The 23,441-nt window shown below is 40.7% G+C and overlaps 1 protein-coding gene across 3 annotated transcripts in view; it reads right to left on the reverse strand.

Annotated features, from left to right (window-relative positions):
• gabbr1b (gamma-aminobutyric acid (GABA) B receptor, 1b) overlaps nucleotides 1-23,441 on the reverse strand; it is a 133,589-nt gene that overhangs the window by 58,219 nt on the left and 51,929 nt on the right. For all 3 annotated transcript variants that reach the window (XM_086279784.1, XM_086279783.1, XM_086279785.1), the window contains exons 3-9: nucleotides 21,394-21,564; nucleotides 19,807-19,908; nucleotides 17,172-17,237; nucleotides 11,640-11,831; nucleotides 9,679-9,924; nucleotides 9,492-9,555; nucleotides 7,846-7,923 (exon numbers count right to left, since the gene is read on the reverse strand). In XM_086279784.1, the coding sequence (XP_086135910.1) occupies nucleotides 7,846-7,923; nucleotides 9,492-9,555; nucleotides 9,679-9,924; nucleotides 11,640-11,831; nucleotides 17,172-17,237; nucleotides 19,807-19,908; nucleotides 21,394-21,564 (919 nt within the window). The remainder of the gene's footprint in view (nucleotides 1-7,845; nucleotides 7,924-9,491; nucleotides 9,556-9,678; nucleotides 9,925-11,639; nucleotides 11,832-17,171; nucleotides 17,238-19,806; nucleotides 19,909-21,393; nucleotides 21,565-23,441) is intronic.

The following is a 23,441-nucleotide window of genomic DNA, read 5'->3' on the forward strand; positions in this document are numbered from 1 at the left end:
GAGAAAGCCAGTGATTGTCAAAGAGACTGAAAGAATGAAGAGGAAGTATGGAGATGAACAAACACTTGAAAATAAAAGTGAGAGAGAGAAGAGAGAAAAATGACAGGTTAGACAGATTTATATAGATAAGAAACTAATGAATCAGGATGGATTATGAAGAAAGAATTTGCAGAAGAAAGAGACAAACATGAGGAACAAGGGGAAAACCTGTATGTCTCGTACAATACCCATTGCTGGAACACAAAGACACGTAAGAACCAATCTACAACAAACTCACAGTAAGGAGGCCTAATTCTGTCATGTCACCACCACAGCTACCTTTGGCACCAACCAATTATAAGGACAGGACGGACAGCAAGGGAAGGAGAGCAACTAGACATGTCCCTTAGGGTGACTGCCCATCATGACTGCATTACGTAACAAGTCCACTTGCTGAAAGCATCTGGCAACTTACAGATGTCCCTCACTTGAATATGCATGACTGCAAAAATACAACATATACAACAAGCCCTCCCTTGAAGGTTTGTCATACCAGAGAGAGGCCACTTGGATGACCTTGTTGTCTAAAAGTTACACTTTACACCCTAAGGAGCTACGAATGACACTGAGCACATTTATTATTCATGACTAGGGATGGGTATCATTTAGGTTTTATCCGATACCAGTACCAAACCGGTACTTTTGAAACGGTGCCGGTGCTTAAACGGTGCTCGAACCGGTGCTCGAACCGGTGCTTAAAGAATGGAGAACACACACTTTGTCCAAAAACCTCTCATGTTTAGCTGTTTTTTTGTAAAAAGATAACAATGTTTGCCTTTTCTGCAGCTATAGAACATATATGGTATCACTCTTGGCTGGAAGCAGTGCTTAATCAATGGAAAAAACACCAATTTTGTCTAAAATCCTCTCATGTTTAGCTGTTTTCCACTTTTTCTTTGGTCATTTTAGCCTTTTTGGCCAGGGTGAAGGGAGTATCTGCCATCAAACAAGAAGACAGCCGCATGTAACTACGATGGTGTTTGCTAGTTCACCTTACGTGCATTAATGTAATAACGTGGTTAGCCTACTCAACGTAAATTACACACGAACAACATTAAGCTACTCACGCAGAGAAAAACGGCTGCTGCTGCCATCATCATCCTCATCATTTCTGCTACACTGGCAGGGCTAGGGGCCAGGACTCTACTCTTCAGGTTCTTGGGGGATGTTGCTAACTCCGGGTCCGATAACAGGCAACACACCCGCAGTAGATGTGCACATTGTGAGGTCTCGCAGCAAGCTATGGAATACTGTGCATTTCTCGGCTTTTAAAAAAACGCTATGCGTCACCAGGTGTTTAATCAGATTCGAGGTGTTACCTCCTTTGCACAGCATCACCTTAAAGCACTTGTTGCAGGCTGCTGAGTTTGCATCTTTTGCTGTGAAGTACAGCCAGACTTTTTAATCTGTAGCTCTGCTCTAAAAGAACGTATGTACCTGGGCCCGCCTACTATCCTCAGAAAGGTAAAATGATTGGCTAGAATCCAAAGTGTATGACTCTCAGGAAAAAAAGCACCGAAATAAAGCACCGAAATGTGCTCTGCTTTTCGGTCTGGTTACTACCGTTTATGTCAGAACCGGTCCCATAATGGCACCGGATACCGGTACCCATCCCTATTCATGACTGATAGCAAATTAGCCCCCATTATAATTCACCTTGTTTGGAAGAAAACGATCTCAAGAGATGACAAAGAAAGTAGGTAGGTGAAACATATCTGTGTTCAAAACAACATTAGAGGTGTAACTTCCATCTCCCTCATGAATGCAATGTGCATGCTCTTCCATTTTGTATGGCAATAGCAAACTGCATCCCCCTTTGGTGTTAGTGCACATAACTGGGCATGTGCTGTCACCTCCATTTCAGCTGTCAGTTTTAGTGGTACGCAGTGCTGTAGGTAATCTTTTTTGTTGTTATTGTTATTTTCCAATATGAAAAGATATTCACCACTTATAAAAACAAAACTGTAACAAGTTCCAGATAAATGTTTGGTTTTATGTGTTACTAAATAAATTTAGTATCAGGCACATTCTGCAGCTAATTTGGTTAATTGGGTTCAGGTCAGTAAGATGATTGGGTAATAAAAGAGCATCTTACAAAGGCAGTGTTTCAGAAGAAACAAAGGTTAGCTAGACTGCAAAAAACGTGTCTACAAATTGTGGAACAGTTTCAGAATAATGCTCCACAATGCAATACTCTAAAGACTATCAATATGTCATCATCCACAGTAAATAATATTAAAATTCACCAATCTGGAGAATCCTCTTTGTGAAAGGGACAAGGCTGAAAATCAGTATTGGAGGCTCATTATCATCAGGACCTCTGGTGGCACTGCACCAAAAGCAAGCATTGTGGGGAATTAGGGTGGTAAATATAGTAAATATGATACATAAACCTCAATTTTTAAATAATGTTTAACCTCCTAACACCTGAACTCTTCCAGAGCATGCATTTTTAATTTAATATTAATTTAATATTTAATATTTGGGCATATTGGGGCCCGATGAATGTAAAAACAAAGAATTATCAAATGTTTTTTTTTTTTTACCTGATTTTTGTTTCTAAGAAAAATGAGAGCCACAAATGAGGATATTTGTTAGAATTTTGATAGAACAGTGGCAGTATAACATCCTCATAAGTGGATATCAGGCCCTTGTAGGCAAGGCAAGGCAAGGCAAGGCAAATTTATTTGTATAGCACAATTCAACAACAAGGTGATTCAAAGTGCTTTACAGAGACATTAGAAACAAAAACAAATAAAAAGTATGATTTAAAATTGATTAAAACAAGCAAACAAACAAACTAACTAAACACACACATTTCACACCTGTTCGCGCGATCTGAACCCTTATCGTAAGGGGAGCTACCAGTCCTTCTGTGGACGAGTTACTTTCTATTTTAAATTCCCTGAATTTAAAATACTCTCTAGACCCAGTCTAGACCCAGCTGGGGAGCTACCCAGAGCTCTAATCCCACTTAACAAACAAACAAACAAACAAAACAGTATATAAAATCAAAACAGATAAAATCAGAACAGTAGATAAAATCAGTAGTTAATGTAAGTTTTGAAATTTAAGCTTAACTAATTAACAAACAAACAAAACAGTATATAAAATCAAAACAGATAAAATCAGAAATAGATAAGATCAGTAGTTAGTGTAAGTTTTGAAATTTAAGCTTAAAAGTGTGGATTTGGTGCTTTATTCAAATGCAGCTGAGAATAGGTGAGTCTTCAACCTGGATTTAAATAAACTGAGTGTTTCAGCTGATCTGAGGCTTTCTGGGAGTTTGTTCCAGATATAAGGAGCATAAAAGCTGAATGCAGCTTCTCCGTGTCTGGTTCTGACTCCGGGAACTGATAAAAGACCGGATCCAGATGACCTGAGGGATCTGGAAGGTTCATACTGCGTCAGGAGGTCACTGATGTATTTTGGTCCTAAACCATTCAGAGCTTTATAGGCCAGCATCAGAACTTTAAAGTCTATCCTCTGACGGACAGGCAGCCAGTGTAAAGACCTCAGAGCTGGACTGATGTGGTCCACTTTTTTGGTCTTAGTGAGGACTCGAGCAGCAGAGTTCTGAATGAGCTGTAGTTGTCTGACTGATTTTTTAGGTAGACCTGTAAAGATGCTGTTACAGTAATCAAGCCTACTAAAAATGAATGCATGGACTAGTTTTTCCAGGTCCTGTTGAGACTAGAGATGGACCGATCCGATATTACGTATCGGTATCGGTCCGATACTGACCTAAATTACTGGATCGGATATCGGAGAAAAATAAAAAATGTAATCCGATCCATTAAATATCACGAAAGCACCTCACAAAACTTGCAACACGCCGTAACTCACCTCAGAACGTTAGCACGTTGGAGCAGTATGCATCACGTGATAGAGCGGCTGTGGCATGCGGGACCTGTCGGTGGTCTGGATAGCATTTGGAGCTTCGCTAGCAACCCGGCATTTCATCTCCGATAAAGTTATCCCCGAGAGAAGTACAGCAAGTGTGTAAGTCCATCTCTGAATGTTTGTAAAGCATTCCTGCGTTAAGCTTAACAAACGACTGCCTCTTCTTGCTGCTACTTCAATCATGAAACTGCTTAACGATCAGCTGATCGGCTTTTCTGTCGGGCAGTACGTCTCTCTTGTTTGCTTTTGGCCCACTTTGCACCAGAAAGAGGAAACCAGCGGCTGAACAACAGCAGCACGTTTAAGCTTGATCAGCTATTGTTAGAATTTATTTAATATTACTTTCTACTCGAGGATCTTTTTCTACGTAGCTGACGGCTGGTAACTGTGCAGGGGCGGATCTAGCAAAGTTTAGCCAGGGGGGCCGATAGGGCATTAACAGGGAAAAGGGGGCACAAAGACATACTTTTCTTTCTTATTCTCATTTAAAATGTCTAGCTTTAAATAAATAATTATCTGACACCCAAAGTTTTAATTTGATGCAAAATGAATAGAAGTCCATTACTGTATATAGTAACTATTAAGTCTAATATATATATATATATATATATAAATATATATATACCCTAGTAAGCTATAGTACTTTTTCCTTTGTGAAGGTACCATCTGTGCAGTCTGCAATTTTGTTGAAGAAAGATGTTGAATCTATTTAATATTTCTTGAAAAATAATTGATTTCTGTGCTTTTTTTTTCCCACACTGCATCAAATTAAGGTTGATTACGTCGATTAAGCATCATGAGGTGGCGCGTGAGGGGTGGTTCCCTATTTTTTATTTATTTATTTTTGTTGTTGCTGGGAGTTGGAACCCTATTAGTTAGGTTGCTTAATATATATGCTAAGTACTCTTTAAAATACCAGAATAGGGAGGATGGTGTAGGTTTAAGTTTATTAGATTGATCAGTATTGCTGAACTATGAAATATTTTTTTTGGATACAGGTATAACAGAATAGCTTTAGTGTAGTTGTTGTTTTAAACTTGAGTATGAACTTATACAAAATGCAGCAAGATATTTAAAAAACAGTTTTGTTGATTAAAAAACACTATATCGGATTCATATCGGTATCGGTATCGGACATAAAAAAGTGGTATCGTGCCATCTCTAGTTGAGACATCAGATCTTTTATCCTTGAAATATTCTTGAGGTGATAGTAAGCTGATTTTGTTATTGTCTTAATGTGTTTTTCTAAGTTTAGGTCTGCATCCATCACTACACCCAAATTTCTCGCCTGGTTTGTGGTTTTTAGATGTATAGATTGAAGTTCTCTAGTGACCTGTAATCGTTTTTCTTTGGCGCCAAAGACTATTACCTCAGTTTTGTTTTTGTTTAGTTGGAGAAAATTGTGGCACAACCAGTCATTAATTTCCTCAATGCATTTACCAAGAGCCTGTACAGGGCCTCGGTCTCCTGGTGACATTGTGATATATATTTGTGTGTCATCTGCATAGCTGTGGTAGTTTATTTTGTTGTTCTTTATAATCTGTGCCAGTGGGAGCATGTAAATGTTAAACAGAGGGGGTCCCAAGATGGAACCTTGGGGAACTCCACATGTGATACTTGTCTGCTCGGATGTGAAGTTACCTATTGATACAAAGTATTTCCTGTTTTCTAAGTATGTTTTGAACCAGTTTAGTACAGTTCCTGAAAGACCTGTCCAGTTCTCCAGTCGTTTGAGTAATATGTTGTGGTCAACTGTATCAAATGCTGCACTGAGATCCAGTAAAACTAAGACTGACATTTTTCCACTGTCTGTATTCAGACATATGTCATTAAACACTTTGGTCAGAGCGGTTTCAGTGCTGTGGTTCTGTCTAAAACCTGACTGGAAGGCATCATAGCAGTTATTCTGTTTTAAGAAGTAATTGAGCTGTTGAGAAACTGCTTTTTCAATGATCTTACTTAAAACTGGGAGATTTGAGATCGGCCTGTAGTTGTTCATTTGTGTCTTGTCAAGATTGTCCTTTTTCAGTATAGGTTTGATTACAGCAGTTTTTAGTGGTTCTGGAAACACACCTGATAATAAAGAAAAGTTGACGATCTGTAACAGGTCTGACTCTAAAGTTTTTGAGACCTTTTTGAAAAAAACTTGTTGGCAGGACATCTAAACAGCAGGAGGAGGAGTTCAGTTGACCTAAGATGTCCTCCAGGTCTTTGCTGTTAATAGGTTGAAACTGTTTCATGGTGTTTAAACAGTTTTTCGGTGGACACAGTACATATCCTGGATCTGCTGTTGATGTACCAACTGCTTGTCTAATCTTTTGGATTTTTTCTGTGAAGAATTTGGCAAAGTCATTGCAGGCCATGGTTGAATGAAGTTCAGCTGCCACTGGCACAGGAGGGTTTGTTAGCCTGTCAACTATAGAAAATAAGACCCGAGCATTATGGCTGTTTTTAGTGATGATGTCAGAGAAGTAGGACCTCCTTGCACTCCTCAGTTGTAAATTATAATTGTGAAGTTTCTCTTTATAGATGTCATAATGAACCTGGAGGTTTGTTTTTCTCCATCTGCGCTCAGCTTTCCTACACTCTCTTTTTTCGTTTTTCACTAGTGTGGAGTTTCTCCATGGAGACTTTTTCCTTCCAGAGATAACCTTCACCTTAATGGGAGCAATAGTGTCCATTACATTTAACATTTTTTGCATTAAAGCTATTGACGAGCTCATTGACTGAACCTTTGGACAGGTCAGGTGTTAATGGGAAGACCTGGTTAAAGATCTCACTACTGTCTTCAGTTATACACCGTTTTGTGATCACTGCTGTTGATATATTTATGTGGGCTGAGATTTTACTTTCAAAGAAAACACAGTAATGATCAGACAGGCCCACATCAGACACAGTAACCTTTGAAATGCTCAGGCTCTTGGAGATCAGTAGGTCAAGAGTGTGTCCTCTATTATGTGTGGCCTCTGTTACATGCTGAGTCAGCTCAAAGTTGCCCAGAGTGTTACTCAGGTCTTTAGTCCCTTTGTCCTGAGGGTTGTCCACATGAATGTTAAAATCCCCAATAATTACAGAGCAAAAGTCAATATTTTGGTCTAAATAACCCAAAATGTGATGTCCACATATGTGGATGCAGGGTCCTAGGAGGTTAACTCTATTCATTTATTATTTATTTTGTATATATAAGAATTATATATATATATATATATATATATATATGCAACATTCTCCACAGTTTTTCAGTGCATTAACCACTGTGAGATCTGCGTTTTGTTGTTCGTGCAGGCAGAACGGAAATGGATGCAGTCTCAGATCTTCCGTGTGCTTATTAGAGAACACAGATCCACCCAGATTACTTGACTTCTAGCAGCCACCTTCTGTTTAATGTATCGCTGTCATGGCATTAAACTTGTTTTCATGCTTAATTAATAAATAGAATCTAACTGCCACTGCACAGCAGTGCTGTGCAGTGGCACATTGCTTAACTGTTGTTATCTAGGTGTGACTTAACTGGATATCTGGTGAGCTTTTAAAATTTAGCAAATTGTTGCTGTTCCCACATGCTTGTATATATCGTACTTACTATTGTTTGAGTACTTGCGATTATTTTATTGTACTTTTTATATTTTACATTTATATTTATTATTTATCTTGCACCAAGGGAGTGGCACTCCAATTTCGTTGTACTCTGTACAATGACAATAAAGGCTATTCTATTCTATGCTAAACAAAACCTAAAAAAATGTATGCAAATTGACCACCAATCTTTGACCACAGAGAGTGAGATGGTAAAGAGGAGAGGGTAACAACAGAGGGAGGAAAAAGGAATTTGGGGGAACAAGGGTGCAGGGTGGAGTACAAGACAGAGAAACAAAGGGGCATAGGAAGATGAATGTTCCTCACCTATCCACTTGTCATTCCCATACCAGGACAGATTGCCTTTAGTGCTGTCGTAGTATCCGATCTTTTTATAGCTTCCTCCTGTGAAATACAGACAAAGAGAGAGAATGAGAATGGAGGCTCACACTCTAATGCCTCTTAACATAATTAATGAAGATCCAGAAGTGTCTTCAACCTTACTAACAAGCCAAATATGTATAGGGACATTTGTCCTCTAAATATTTCAGTACAACAGCAAAATTATACCAGAACTGAACTCAAATTAAATGCTTGGCATTTTGTGAAGTGGGCTGCCTCACTTTCCTTTTGAAGGATGTAGGCAGCTTAACATACAACAGGAGAAACATTGCATCTCGTGACTTTAAGTGGACCTTCTGGTTTAATTGGGAACTTCACAGTGCTGGATCCTGAAAAGAGGATGGTCCAGTGTTGTTGACCCAATTTGTCATGCTTTTGGACTTTCAGGTACTGCTTATTATTAAATATCTTCTGTTTGTTTTTCTGTTTGCTGTTTATTTACATTTCCAGCCTTATGCATTTCAGACTTTCCAGTCTTAAGTTCTTAATTCCAGTTTGTATTAAAGTTTCGTTTTTGTTTCTCTCAGTGTCTGTGTTTGGTTCTCTAGTCAGGTTTCATTTTCAGTCACTTGACTATCTCATAATGTATTTACCTGTACCTTCTTTCCCCCCACTGTGATGTATTTCACTGACTGGTCCTCAGGGTGTTTATATATATGAATATAGGTAGTTACAACCGAGGGGATCACACTACCAGAAGGCAACATTGCAGACTTAGAGGACAGCTACAAGAATCCCACAGACAAATTTGAACCATGAAGAGGCCACTAGGAGAGCTGCAACCAGTAAGCACCTGCAGAGAGTCAGGCAAATCCTGAGGAGTCAGCTGAATGGTAAGAAGTTGGTGGGACAATGTCTGTGATCTGTCCCAGTATGTTCCTGTGGATTTAGGTTTGCCTTGCTTTTTGGACTTTTTGTTTGATTGAATTTGTCAGCAGCCTGAATAAACAGGCTCACCTTTGTTAAATCAAGTCTGCTTTTTGGAAATAAAATCACAATTTTCTACATGGCATCAAATCTAGCATTTTGACTGTGACAAGAAGACTCTATGAGCTACTGAAAATCTAGGTAAGCAAATAAGTTACAAGCTTCATGGGGACATTTTGTGTTCATTTAAATAAATCTGCTTCAATCTGTTGGTATAGATGGTGTCAGACTATATTATCCACATCCTGAATGCCACTGTGTACTTAATACAAAGATGTGACACTGATGTCTTTTTTTGAATTAGATGAAATAGACCCCTACGACAAGACCATCGAGGGAACAGTTCACCCTGCCTGGGATAGGGTTACTGGATCCCTGCCCTGGAGCCAGGCCCAGGGAGGGTGCCCGAGGGCGAGCGTCTGGTGGCCGGGCCTTAGTCCATGGGGCCCGGCTGGTCACAGCCTGAAAAAGGGACATGGACCCATCTTCCTGCAGGCCCACCACCTGCAGGAGGCACCGTAGGGGTCGGGTACAATGTGGAGGTCCTGGTGGACCAATCCCTGGCTACCAAGACTGGCAATTGGGACATGGACAGACCAAACAATCAGTTCTATTTGAAAGTAGACATGTTTGCTGTAGCATACCTTGAAGCTGTTCAATTAAAGTCCAGGCCATTCGAGATCCTTGAGCATCAAATACAACATGACCCTGAAAGAAGCATAAAAATGTTGATGATGCTATATCTACACACACCCTTCACACAGTACCCATGTGTCTTTCTCTTTGCAACTTTTTTTCTCTCACTCCAGCACCAGTAAGTGTTGCACTTACAGACACTCCTTCAAAAGAGCTGGTGTTCATTGCTCGGTAGATCTCAGCAGTGATATCTCGGTTGTTATAGTTGAAATCTTCAAGACGATGACCCTTGGCCCTAAGGGGCCCAACGGTTTTGTTGAGGGCCAGCGCTAGAGCCCACACAGCGTCATACGCCAGCGGAGCCTCTTGGAAACCACCTGTTTCTTCTGGATTTTTACCCCCAAGTTTGGACATGAGCTGAGCAAGAAACTCTTGAGAGGTCTGGATACGGGAGACCATGACAGAGCAATAGTTAGACACAGGACACACTGATCATAAGGTAAAACCCCAACAAATATGAAAGAGAAGCCCAGTGACTACATCATTTCACTTGCTTTGCATGGTCTTTTGTGTGCATGTGTGTTTGTGTGTGTGTGTCAGTGAGAGAGAAAGGGAAAGAGAGAGAAAGCATATTGTGACCTTGAAGCATTTTACTTGAGGCATATTTTAAGTTGTTAGATTCTTATATCCAGATATACCACAGAAAACATTTTCCTTTGTGTACAATGCTCATTGTTCATGATGTGCACAAACCTCACCTTAATTCTGTTTGTCTTTTTTTCCATGTCTGCCTAGCCCTAATTGCAAGTAACTAGGGCTACGCAAAATGGCTAAAAAAACCCTCTTCCTGTAGATTTTAAAAATCATTGCTACACCGTATATGATGAAAGCTTTAACTATGTTAAGTTATAAGAATTTTAGTTATTAGGCAAAAAATAATTAATAATTTGTTAACAATAATCAGTAATAATAACTTATTAATTAATTAATGACGTTTCTAAAAATATGTGCACTGTGTGAAGGTATTGGGGATTATAGGGTTAAATTCCAACAAAACAATGTTATGTTTCTTGTAACAGAAAGGGAGTATAAAATACTTAACAATATGGTCACATGCTCAGACGTTTTCACTGAGCATATGTACTAAAATTGCAGTTCTGCTCTTCCACTGATATGTAACAAAAGTTGTTCACACTGCAAGTTATTGTCATTTCAGTAGTGAACCTCCACGAGTCTTCATTAAATCTGCTTGAAAAAGGCTTGGCAGACAATCGTTTGATGCTGTACAATTTTTGTTTCAAACAACACTCTGACTTTACAACAGGGAACCCACAGTGACAGTTAGTGTCTACTTTACAGTTTTAATGGTACATGTAAAAAGATTCAGAATAATCTGTGACTGTTTAATCACTTAAAGTTTAATACAAAAACAAGTTTAGGCATAGAAAAATGTCTGTTTTCCATAAGTGACATTATTTCTAAGTAGTCACAAGGTGTGGCCTACTTATGTGTTTTAAAGTGCTCAGGGAATTCAACAAACACTAACTGTTGAAATTATTTCAGTCTTCTTGTCATTATTGCTTGTGATGATATAGCCATGGATTCAGGGATCACACAAATGACTGACCGGATTGCGAAACGTCCATCCTCTACACTTTTATGCATCTAACATCCTTCTGCCTTGCCTTTGCTTTACTGCATGCTTTCTTTTTTCTTTTTTTACCTGTCTTGTCTTGCAGTGAAGGCCAAGAAAAACTGCAGAAAATACTTATTTTCCCAAGTGAACCATTACGGCTTTTGCTATATTGATTTTCAAAGTTTATTTGATGTTTATCATTTTTACAGTGGCTTGCAAAAGTATTCGGCCCCCTTGAACTTTCCCACATTTTGTCACATTACAGCCACAAACATGAATCAATTTTATTGGAATTCCACGTGAAAGACCAACACAAAGTGGTATACACGTGAGAAGTGGAACGAAAATCATACATGATTCTAAACATTTTTTACAAACAAATAACTGAAAAGTGGGGTGTGCTTTGAAATACTTTCATTTAGGGTTTTCTTTTTAGCATTTTAAAAGGTTCGATTTTTTTTGCAACAATTTTTTTGAGCATCACTGATAAAGTTGTGTCATAAGATAATGCATGTCTTACCAGGTTAGAAGCTCCTCGTACTGTTTCTGGGTTAAGCATGACAATTTCAGTAGTTACATGACCCTCCACAGCCTCTGTCATCTGCTCCACAGTACAGTTGATGGATGGGTCTTTGATCTTAAACCAGTTGTCTGCATACCAGCCAATGAGGAACCAAACATACTTTTTCCCATATAACTTCTCCTTGTAAACCTGCAAAAAGATGATGGAAGAATGTGTGAAGTTGAAATTCAATTCAACACCAATTTTATTTAAGGAAAAGAGAAGTGAGAAGGATCTTGCAGAGCTCCTGACCCAACCTGCTTAACTTTAGCATCCTACAGTTTATGTTCCCTTGTTACACATTCAACATTATGGCATTCTTCTTCTGAACCTAATACAACCATATAAATAATACATCAACAATGATCTGCTCCTTGGGTGTGGATCTGTGGCATAAAAAAATTGTCTTGATCTAGGGTGGGCCATTTATATGGATACACCGTAATAACATGGGAATGGTTGGTGATATTAAAGTCCTGTTTGTGGCACATTAGTATATGTGAGGGGGCAAACTCCTCAAGATGGGTGGTGACCATGGTGGCCATTTAGAAGTCGGCCATCTTGGATACAACTTTTGTTTTTTCAATAGGAAGAGGGCCATGTGACACATCAAACCTATTGGTAATGTCACAAGAAAAACAATGGTGTGCTTGATTTCAACGTAACTCTTTCATGAGTTATTTACAAGTTTCTGACCACTTATAAAATGTGTTTAATGTGCTCCCCATTGTGTTGGATTGTCAATGCAACCCTCTTCTCCCACTCTTCACACACTGATAGCAACACCGCAGGAGAAATGCCAGCACAGGCATCCAGTATCCGTAGCTTCAGGTGCTGCACATCTCGTCTCTTCACACCATAGACAATTGCCTTCAGATGACCCCAAAGATAAAAGTGTAAGGGGGACAGATCGGGAGACCTTGGGGGCCATTCAACTGGCCCACGACGACCAATCCACTTTCCAGGAAACTGTTCATCTAGGAATGCTCGGACTTCCTAAATGAACCCATAATGTGGTGGTGCACCATCTTGCTGGAAAAACTCAGGGAACATGCCAGCTCCGAGTGCTACGCTGTGGGCTCTTGCTGAATGAATCTAGGACAGCCACTGATGTTTCTTTATTAGTGACAGTTTTCTTGCACCCACATTGTGGCAAATCCAACAATGAACCAGTTTCACGAAACTTAGCAAGCAGTTTGCTAACTGTAGCATGGGAGATGGGTGGTCTCGTAGGGTGTCTTGCATTGAAATCTTCTGCAATGACCCGGTTACTGCGTTCACCAGATATCAATGCAATTTCGATCTGCTCCTCACGTGTTAACCTCTTCGACATGTCAATGGCTGTGAACAAAGAGAAACTTGTAAATAACTCATGAAAGAATAAAGTTACGTTGAAATCAAGCACACCATTGTTTTTCTTGTGACATTACCAATAGGTTTGGTGTGTCACATGACCCTCTTCCTATTGAAAAAACAAAAGTTGTATCCAAGATGGCCGACTTCTAAATGGCCACCATGGTCACCACCCGTCTTCAGGAGTTTGCCCCCTCACATATACTAATGTGCCACAAACAGGACTTTAATATCACCAACCATTCCCATGTTATTACGGTGTATCCATATAAATGGCCCACCCTGTACTATAACTTTTCACCTGTGAGTGTTACTTTTGAGGGTTTAAGATCAACAACAATAGTGATATTCAATATATTAAAAAAACAAAACATTTTATACCCATCAAGTCTTGTGAAACAGTACATTTGAGACATAAAGTGTGTTGCTGTTACAGCCTGTGAAGGCTCTGTCTGACACTGGTTAGGTTTGAGACATTAACGTAAACTGACATTTAAGTGGCCTTGTAGTGTTCAAAAATATTAAATTGTTCTTGTGAATATAAACAAAGAAGCTCTAAGTAGTATGAAGTCTACTTTTTTTTTCTCTCAGGCCTCTTTATATACAGAACTTATTGCAATATCTTCCGAGGCCTGTTAAAAATTGTAACAAAATCTATTTGGAACATGGAATAGTAAAATCCAGGATATGATATGTATGATATGTACATTTTGTAATAAACTGCTAGCACTTGGTGGTGGTAACTTAGAGAGTAAAATAGCAGAATTGCATATTTATTGAATGTGTATGATAATTCTAGCTCTCATTGCTATGTAGAATCAATGTTCCATCATGTATGATAATTTGATAATTTGGAGAATTATATTTATTATTTATTTATTGTTGTGTTTTTGGGGTTGTTTTTTTTTTTGCATTTTACAGCCTTCAATGTTATTACACAGAAGGATTAATGTAGGTAGGAATAGGTAGGATTCATTCCAGCATTATAAGATGGTAAAATTTCAATTTTTATTAAATATTATTATGAGGTTACTATCAAGTCATTATGTTAAAATTTTCAATGCAAACATATTACCAATACATTACTTACATTACATACATTATTTCAAAAATACTATATTACCATCCATCCATCCATCTTCATCCGCTTTATCCGAGGCCGGGTCACGGGGGCAACAGCCTAAGCAAAGAGTCCCAGGCCAGCCGAGAGATATAATCTCTCCAGCGTGTCCTGGGTCTGCCCCTGGGCCTCCTCCCGGTGGGACATGCCTGGAACACCTCACCCAAGAGGCGCCCAGGGGGCATCCTTGTCAGATGCCCAAACCACCTCAGCTGGCTCCTTTTGATGTGGAGCAGCAGTGGCTCTACTCTGAGCCCCTCCCGGATGGCCGAACTTCTCACCCTATCCTATCTCTAAGGGAGAGGCCAGCCACCCTTCGGAGGAAGCTCATTTCTGCAGCTTGTGTCCGCGATCTCGTTCTTTCGGTCACTACCCACAGTTCGTGGCCATAGGTGAGGGTAGGGATGTAGATCGACCGGTAAATTGAGAGCTTCGCTTTTACACTCAGCTCCCTCTTCACCACGACGGACCGGTGCAGCGTCCGCATTACTGCAGCTGCAGCCCCAATCCGTCTGTTGATCTCCGGCTCCCTTCTCCCATCACTCACGAACAAGACCCCGAGATACTTGAACTCCTCCACTTGGGGCAGGAACTCATCCCCAACCCGGAGTAGGCACTCCACCCTTTTCCGGCTGAGAACCATGGCCTCAGATTTGGAGGTGCTGATCCTCATTCCCGCTGCTTCACACTCGGCTGCGAACCGTTCCAGTGCGAACTGGAGGCCCTCACATGAAGCCAACAGAACCACATCATCCGCAAAAATCAGAGATGAGATTCTGAGGCCACCAAAGTGAAAGCCCTCCGCCACTTGGCTGCGCCTAGAAATCCTGTCCATAAAAATTATGAACAGAACCAGAGACAAAGGGCAGCCCTGGCGGAGCCCATCACCCACTGGGAACGAGTCCGACTTATTGCCGGAAATGCGAACCAAGCTCTTGCAACGGTTGTATAGGGATCGAATGGCCCGTAGCAATGGGCCAGACACCCCATACTCCCGCAACGCCTCCCACAGGACACCCCGAGGGACACGGTCGAATGCCTTCTCCAAGTCCACAAAACACATGTAGACTGGTTGGGCAAACTCCCATGCACCCTCAAGTATCCTCGAGAGGATAAAGAGCTGGTCCAGTGTTCCGCAACCAGGACGAAAACCGCATTGTTCCTCCTGTATCCGAGGTTCGACTAGCGGACGAACTCTCCTTTCCAGCACCCTGGCATAGACTTTCCCAGGGAGGCTGAGGAGTTTGATCTGTAGTTGGAACACACCCTCCGGTCCCCCTTCTTAAAGATGGGGACCACCACCCCGGTCTGCCAGTCCACGGGTACTGCCCCTGATCTCCACGCAACATTGCAGAGGCGTGTCAACCAGGACAGCCCTAAATCAACCAGAGCCTTCAGGAACTCGGGGTGGACCTCATCAACATCAGAGGCTCTGCCACCAAGGAGTTGTTTAACTGCCTCAGTGACCTCGCCCCCGGAAATTGGCGGCTCATTCCCCTCATCCCCAGACTCTGCTTCCTCCTCGGAAGACGTGTCAGTGGGATTAAAGAGGTCCTCGATGTATTCCTTCCACCGCCTGACAATTTTCTCAGTCGACGTCAGCAGCGCTCCACCAGCACTATACACAGTGCAGGTAGAGCACCGCTTTCCCCTCCTGAGACGCCTGACGGTTTGCCAGAATCTCTTCGAGGCAGTCCGAAAGTCTTTTTCCATGGCCTCGCCGAACTCCTCCCACACCCGAGTTTTTGCTTCAGCCACTGCCCGAGCCGCATTCCGCTTGGCCTGTCGATACCTGTCGGCTGGCTCCGGAGTCCCACAGGCTAACCAAGCCCGATAGGACTCCTTCTTCAGCCTGGTGGCTCCCTTCACCTCTGGTGTCCACCATTTGGTTCGGGGATTACCACCACGGCAGGCACCAACCACCTTGTGGCTGCAGCTCAATGCAGCAGCTTCGGCAATGGAGATGCTGAACATGGTCCATTCGGACTCAATGTCCCCAGTCTCCCTCGGAATGCTGTTTAAGATCTCGCGGACTGGGGCCTTTGCTAGATGTTCCCAGCACACCCTCACTATGCGTTTAGGTGCACCAGGTCTGTCCAGCGTCCTCCCCCGCCACCTGATCCAACTCACCACTAGGTGGTGATCAGTTGACAGCTCAGCCCCTCTCTTTACCCGAGTGTCCAGAACATATGATCGCAGGTCTGCAATCGTATCAGGTCTGATACGATTAAAAAATCGATCATCGACCTACGGCCTAGAGCGTCCTGGTGCCACGTGCACTTATGGACACTCTTATGTTCGAACAAGGTGTTCGTTATGGCCAAACTGTGATTTGCACAGAAGTCCAATAACAAAGCACCGCTCGAGTTCAGATCAGGGAGGCCGATCCTCCCAATCACACCCCTCCAGGTCTCGCTGTCGTTACCCACGTGAGCATTGAAGTCTCCCAGCAGGACAACAGAGTCTCCAGGTGGAGCACCTTCCAGCACCCCCATGGACTGTAAGAGGGCTGTGTACTCCGAACTGCCACTCGGCGTATAAGCGCAGATGACAGTCAGGGCCCGTTCCCCGACCGTAAGGCGCAAGGAACAAACTCTCTCGTCCACTGGGAAAAACCCCAACGTACCGGCAGCAAGCCGAGGGGATATTACAATACCCACCCCCAGCCCGCCGCCTCTCACCAGGGGCAACTCCAGACTGAGACAGAGTCCAGCACCTATATTACCAGGTTATACTAATACTAATTGGTTTTGTCTGAAAGGCATGTTTGTTCCCACATCAAGTGTTAGTTTATTATTACCCAGTTACAGAAATTTGATCCAAGATAATTACTTGAATATCATTTGGCTGATCACTGACAAGTGATAACTTGCTATCTCTATAACATTACCAGCTTATTTCCACCTTATTATCCCACTATTATCATATTATTTTAAGCTGGGCCAAAAAGTCCTCCCTAAAATGTTTCTGTTATGTAATATTTTAAAGTATACACATGAATCTGGTTAGAACATTACCTCACAGAAGACCTTCCTTGCCTCTGTCTCATAGAACAGGCCGACAATAATTCTGGCATCTTGACGCTTGAAAGTGAAAATAAAATGAAGACAGCACAGTCACAGAGAGAAGAGACAGAACACACACTTTAAAAGCCATGCCGGGCTGGGTACAAAGAAGCCAACCCTCATCCTGCATCAGACAATAATAGACGTTCTCTCCACTGCAAGACATTTATCCCGTTACCATGTTTGTGTTACTACAACTAGGGTGGCATGCTGGGCTGGGTCATTGTAAGGTATGTGTGTGGCAGGAAGAAAGCAAGTCAGCCAACACATGTCAGAACTTTTTTTTTTTTTGCAGCTTTCTCAAGCTTTGTCGCCAGCAAAGCTCTCCAGGTCTGGGATCCTGATGACTGTGCAGAGACAAAAATGACCATCTTTGGTCTGACAATACATATCTGATAACTTAACCAGATAAGACATAGAATCTGCTGCTCAGAGAGAGTAATTCCTCAGCTCTGTTGCTCCGAGTAAGAAATGTCCAAAAAGAGAGTGTTTATGTTTATCACTGTAGATTTTCTTCTGACATTCTAAACAGCTCGGTCAACTATCAAAGAACAGGATTTTATTTTTAAAAAAAGAAGAGAATTCGACATTTTTTATGTTTCACACGAGCTTCATTTCCTCCTAGAAATGAGGCTTAACACTTGGCATCCATCTTGAAACAACCCTGGTCACTTCATTTGGCAGTAATTTTAAAAAATTATCTGAATAAACATTATTTCCAGTGGTCACCAGACAATCACCACTTAATACAGTGCACCAAAGGTCTGGTTTGACTGTAGTTGTACAAACCCAATTCTGGAGTAAAATGTAAATACACAATTCACAATATAAAACTAAACATATCAAATATTCATAGTGACAAAAATGTACCTTTTTATGGTACACGGTCATAAATAAAACTTTGTAGTAACCCTTCATCTTTTGATAACAGTCCATATGTGTGTGGGAGCTGAACAGAGCAACTGCTGAACTTTTGACAGAGAACGTTATGCCATTCTTGTGATAGAGCATTCTAGCTGCTCTGCTTCTTTGTTCTATCGTTATATTATGCTCCAAATGTTTTGGAGCCTGAACTGTAGGTAGGTAAGTTCAGAACTACGATTCTTCTACTATGAAGCTGTGCTGTTTTAATAGCTGTAGTATGCAGGTTAGCATTATCTTACTGAAGTCATTTGGATGCGAGAACACAATGGTGTGAAAATTTGCAGTAACTGGCAATCTTTTATAGCGCTATGGAGGAATTTTGGCCGATTCATTTTGCAGAATTGTTGTAATTCGGCCACATTGGAGGGTTTTTCAAGCATGCACTGCCTTTTTAAGGTCATGCCACAGCATCTCGGTCGGACAGTGGTCAGGACATTGGGTAGGCCACTACAAAGTCATTACTTTGTTTTTTCTTAAGCCATTCAGAGGTAGACTTGCTGATGTTTTTTGGATCATTATCCTGCTGCAGGACCCAAGTGCGCTTCAGCTTGAGGTCATGAACAGATGACGGCAGAGCTGTGTGCTGTGTTAAGCCGAAGAAGGCAGCTGGAAAGCTGCACAAACTAAATCAATGCAAATAAACATTCACTTACCTTGCAATGCCATGTGCCATTTGTTACAGTAGTATTTTGAGTTTTTGACTACAAAATTTGCAGTTACTCATCAACATTGTCAACACTGAAACATTGTCACTGTATTGCTTTCCAAGGAGCTGGACAAATTTTGACCATCATTAATTGCATCGTAAGGGTATTTTCACAAATGCTGTGTTAAATCAAACTCTGGTCAGGCTCCCTCAGTGAAGTTCATTGGTGTGTGGATCAAAACAACCGTATTGAGACCCTTTGGAGGAGGTGGTCTCAGTAGAGTTCCAAACAAACTCCAGGGCACTTTATTTATGGTGTGAATGAGATCTGACCCTGATCTGAACCATGTGTATGTTACAAGTTTGGGCTAAAAAATGTCCCGTAGCCACGTGTGCTCTGTATTGTCAATGTAGGAACATACTATAGACGTGCAAAGGTTTGTACAGGCCACCCCAATGGGTGGCTGTAGCTCAGGAGGTAGAGCAGGTCATCTGCTGATTGGAAGGTTCGATCCCTGGCTTCCCCCAATCTGCATGCCAAATATCCTTGGGCAAGATACTAACCCAAAGTTGCTCTCTGAGTCCTCCGGGAGAGGTAGAAAAGTGCTATATAAGAATCAGTCCATTTACCATGAAATAAATGTAAATTCTTTGGCTTCTCCTGTAGTCCAGAACATAGCACCTTCTTACTGTATCTACTCATTATGTACAGGCCAAATCTACACACTTACAAACTCATCCAGTGATTTCAACCAGAAAAAACAAACAATAGGTGTGAAAACATCCCAAGGACACTACAATACAATTATGATCACACTTTTTACACCAGAGTTTCGTCCATTGGGAAGAACTTCCATCTGTTACTAACTCGACATTCTGAGCAGCAGGCTACCTCTGAAATTTCTGTCCTATTTTTGCCAAGTATCCAAACACTCTGGCAGTTAACTGGCCAGACAAGGCCTGACTGATCAGTGTCCAGCTGGCTGGTATGTGTAAGAATGATTGGGGAACTCGCACCTTGAGGTTTTTGACAGCCACAGCTGGGTCGGTTAGGAAGCTCTGACGAACACTGATTTCAATCCCTGCCTCCTTCACCCTCTCCTCCAGATCATCCAGAGTCTGTGACACACAAAAAGAGACAAGCACAATAATAAGCACACAGAAGAGGACTGAGCAACAGAAACAGCAACTAAAAAAGGAAAGAGAACGATAATGGAATAGTAGGCAGCAGGAAGAAATGCAAAGAACAGTTAACAGCAACTGAAATAAGTGCAAAGTAGTGAGGGGGAAGATGAACTGGTCATTCTGAAAAATGATGGTGAGTGGTGGAGGTGATGTTACTAACAATCAGATAAAACAGCACAGATAGAAGCCTGGAGAAAAATGAATCAGGAGAGACATAAAACCATATGTTGAGGATAAAAGATGGCAAATGGTGATGGAAATGAGAACAAAATCTTATACATATCACGAAGTGATACATATAATGTTGGAGAAATCAACAAGTACACTCATCTTCTCTTGTCCATATTTGTCTTGTCTCAAATAACATTTTATCTATTGATTTTTATTTTAAATTTGTTTTTATGAGCATAAATAGCCATAAACTGTAGTGCTTATAAAAACCACAAAGTCATCATTAGCCAGCAGGGTGATGACATGAGCAGCAGAATTTTCCTCAGGTTTTAATAAACACCATGGAAGGTCTCTGTACTTTGTTTTCACTCACAATTTACTAAATGTTGTGGCCCAAAACTACTTGTGTAGATCAGATCATGGTTTGAGTTAAAAAGAACTCTTTCACAATCACATTGTCACGTCTTCGCTGGCAGATGTGTGGCGTGAGACAGGAAATGAGGGAATGAGACACATGAGACATGGAGACATGACTGACTGGGAGATGCACAAACATAGAGACAGGTGTGACTAGACATGAAACGTGTAACACATAGTAGCAGAAACCTAAAGACTAGAATTTAAGGATACACACATGGAGAACAATAAGGAGAACCAAAAACATGAATAACACTAAATCCAAAAATACAGATTAATCAATAAACATAAAACACTGGGTCACGGACCCAGTACCGTGACACACATGTTAGAAAGCAGCCTGGGGGACAAGTCCTTTCCACTTCACAGGACAGTATTGAAAAATACATGGTGCAACCATAAAATTTAGTTTCGAGTGAAATATTTTAGTGTCAAAGTGAGCTGTCGCAAAAAAACATGTTGTATTTTTAAAGTAAAATAAAAGCTTAAGATCATTATTCTTGTTTTAAATGGCAAAATATTTCACATTATTATAGTCTTATCCTTCAGTGAATTCAGAGTAATTTATTTTATAAAATGAGAGAAAGCTTTTCATGTTAAGTTTTCTGCCCTTGCAGTAATTGGATGTGTTAGTACACAGTTTGAGTGGAGCATATTATAAGACTATGCATCTAGTTCACAATTTTGCTTGTGTGCTAACAAAATCCTTAAATATACATTTAGCTAAACTTTGACTAGCGAGCTCCTATTTAAAGGTGGGGCCAGTGTAGTGTCTTCACCACACCCCTCATTGTACATGAGTTCACAGAATTATTGTAATATATGACTCACTGAGGTAAATACTTCTGTTGTTTGCTGGATAGTGGCAATCTTGGTCCATTTCCACTTCTGGAAGAGCTGTACCCGAGTGGGGTTGTGCAGTGTAGCAGATGGATGAGTACGGAAGAAAGTGGGGAAGCGCTGTCGGTTGGACAGAGCAGGAGAGCTGGAGCCATATGACAGCTAAGAGATGTAAAGACACAAAGAAATGCATTTAGTTTGATTATGAAACCCCCAAAGATCAGTTTATGACGCTTATATAATTTTTTTTAATGTTCTCTCTATATATTAAAAGGAAACTACTGTAAAAACTAGAGACTATTAATTTCTTTTCAATTGGGCAAAATTACAAATTCACCAGGGGAATTATTTCCCCTACTGTATACCTTCTTTGTAATAAAGGAACCACTTTTAGGCCTCCTGATTACTCTTTGTGAGATTAATTTGGATACATGACAGCATAACAATGAATGTAGATGTGTCAAATGCTTGAAACATGGCAGTTAATTTTTCAAAACAATTGTGTCTTTTAGTGAACTCACTTATCATAATGATGACAGAAATGTCACCATATACAATCCGAATTAAGCTTGAAAAGAGATACATTACTACGTGCTGCTGTCATAGTTTTCACAGTAAAGACATGAACATGGTCAGAAGTCATCGCAATAAAAGAAAGGAGTGCATTTCTAAAGGGGGGTTTAAAGTCAGTTCACCATTTCTATTTAAATCATGTTGGAGACAAGAATTTAAATGAGTGCATTTAGGACTGTGAGCCTACTGACATCCTAGAAAATAAAGAGCAAAGAGAGGCTGCAGAGCAGTGGCGGAGCGGGGGGGTGGCTTACTGGGCTTAAGCCCGGGTTGTTTTTTCAGAAGCCCGGGGTCTTTTGGAGTGTAATTTTTTCATAGTTAGATGCCTGGCTGACAACTGTATAAAACAAAAACTACACACAATATTCGAAGCACATAGTGCACACTGTGGGAATTTACGACTGTGCGTAAATCCCCCCTAATATTGGTATGATCCGAGCTCAGACACTAAGCGACTGAGCGAGGGGGCGGGGCAGCTGCTGCCTGCGCGTGCGCTGTTGGAGAAGCGCAGCCAGGCAGACAGAGGAGAGCTGAAGTTTGAGCAGGTACCAAAGCAAATCATTCGTACTGTACCAATAATGTAAATATGACGGTGTATCACAAAAGATTGATATCAAACTGATCATTTGACCCATGTTAAGTTACTTGCTCTTCAAGTGAATCAACAAATGGCGAAATGAAAAGCCGAACAACAACACTGCTGTTTTTTTAGAGAGTCTTAGCTTACATGTGTGTTTATTTCATATTTTCAGTTGTTACCCTCCACGGCTAAATAAATCGGTTTCAGTAATGCACTGATATACAAGAATGGACATAAGGAGCTTCTTTCAAAGAAAAAACTCAGGTAGATGTTATTTTATATATTGTACTTTGTATGTTGTTCAGTATATTCCTATGCAAAACAAAAATTTCAACACACAGCAGTATATTGACAGTTGAAACCAGATATTTACATACACTTTATGGAAAACACAAGAACATTTTTTTACTGCACAACATCAGTTTAGAGTAAACTTGTTTTGTTTTGGATAAATAAATATTGAAATATCTTTTGAATTAGTTAAATGTCAGAATAAAGAGAGACAGAGCTTTCTATTTTTTATCTCTTTCATCAAATGTAGGAGTACATATACACTAAGTTTATTGTTAATTAATAAGAAAACTCCAGACGATTCCATTCTGAGCTGAAGAAGCTTCTGATAGGTTAGTAGAGTCCATGTGAGTAAATTGGTGGCACAGCTGTGGATGTGGATATAAGGCAAAACACAGAGCCTGTTTCTTTGACATGGGAAAATCCAGAGATATCAACCAAAACACCTGGAAAAGAATTGTGGAGCTCCATAAGTGTGGCTCAGTTTGAATACAATTTGGTGCCATTTGCAATTAAGAAATACAGATAGTTTCTCTCTTTACTCTTAAAGTTAACAAATATGTTTTTATATTTATCAATCTAAAAAAATTAACAT

Source organism: Aulonocara sp. 'chitande type north' Nkhata Bay, linkage group LG22 (assembly GCF_057382095.1).
Source record: "Aulonocara sp. 'chitande type north' Nkhata Bay isolate Kocher_YH1m ecotype deep benthic linkage group LG22, A_spYH_male_GT1.1, whole genome shotgun sequence".
Lineage (NCBI taxonomy): Eukaryota > Metazoa > Chordata > Actinopteri > Cichliformes > Cichlidae > Aulonocara > Aulonocara sp. 'chitande type north' Nkhata Bay.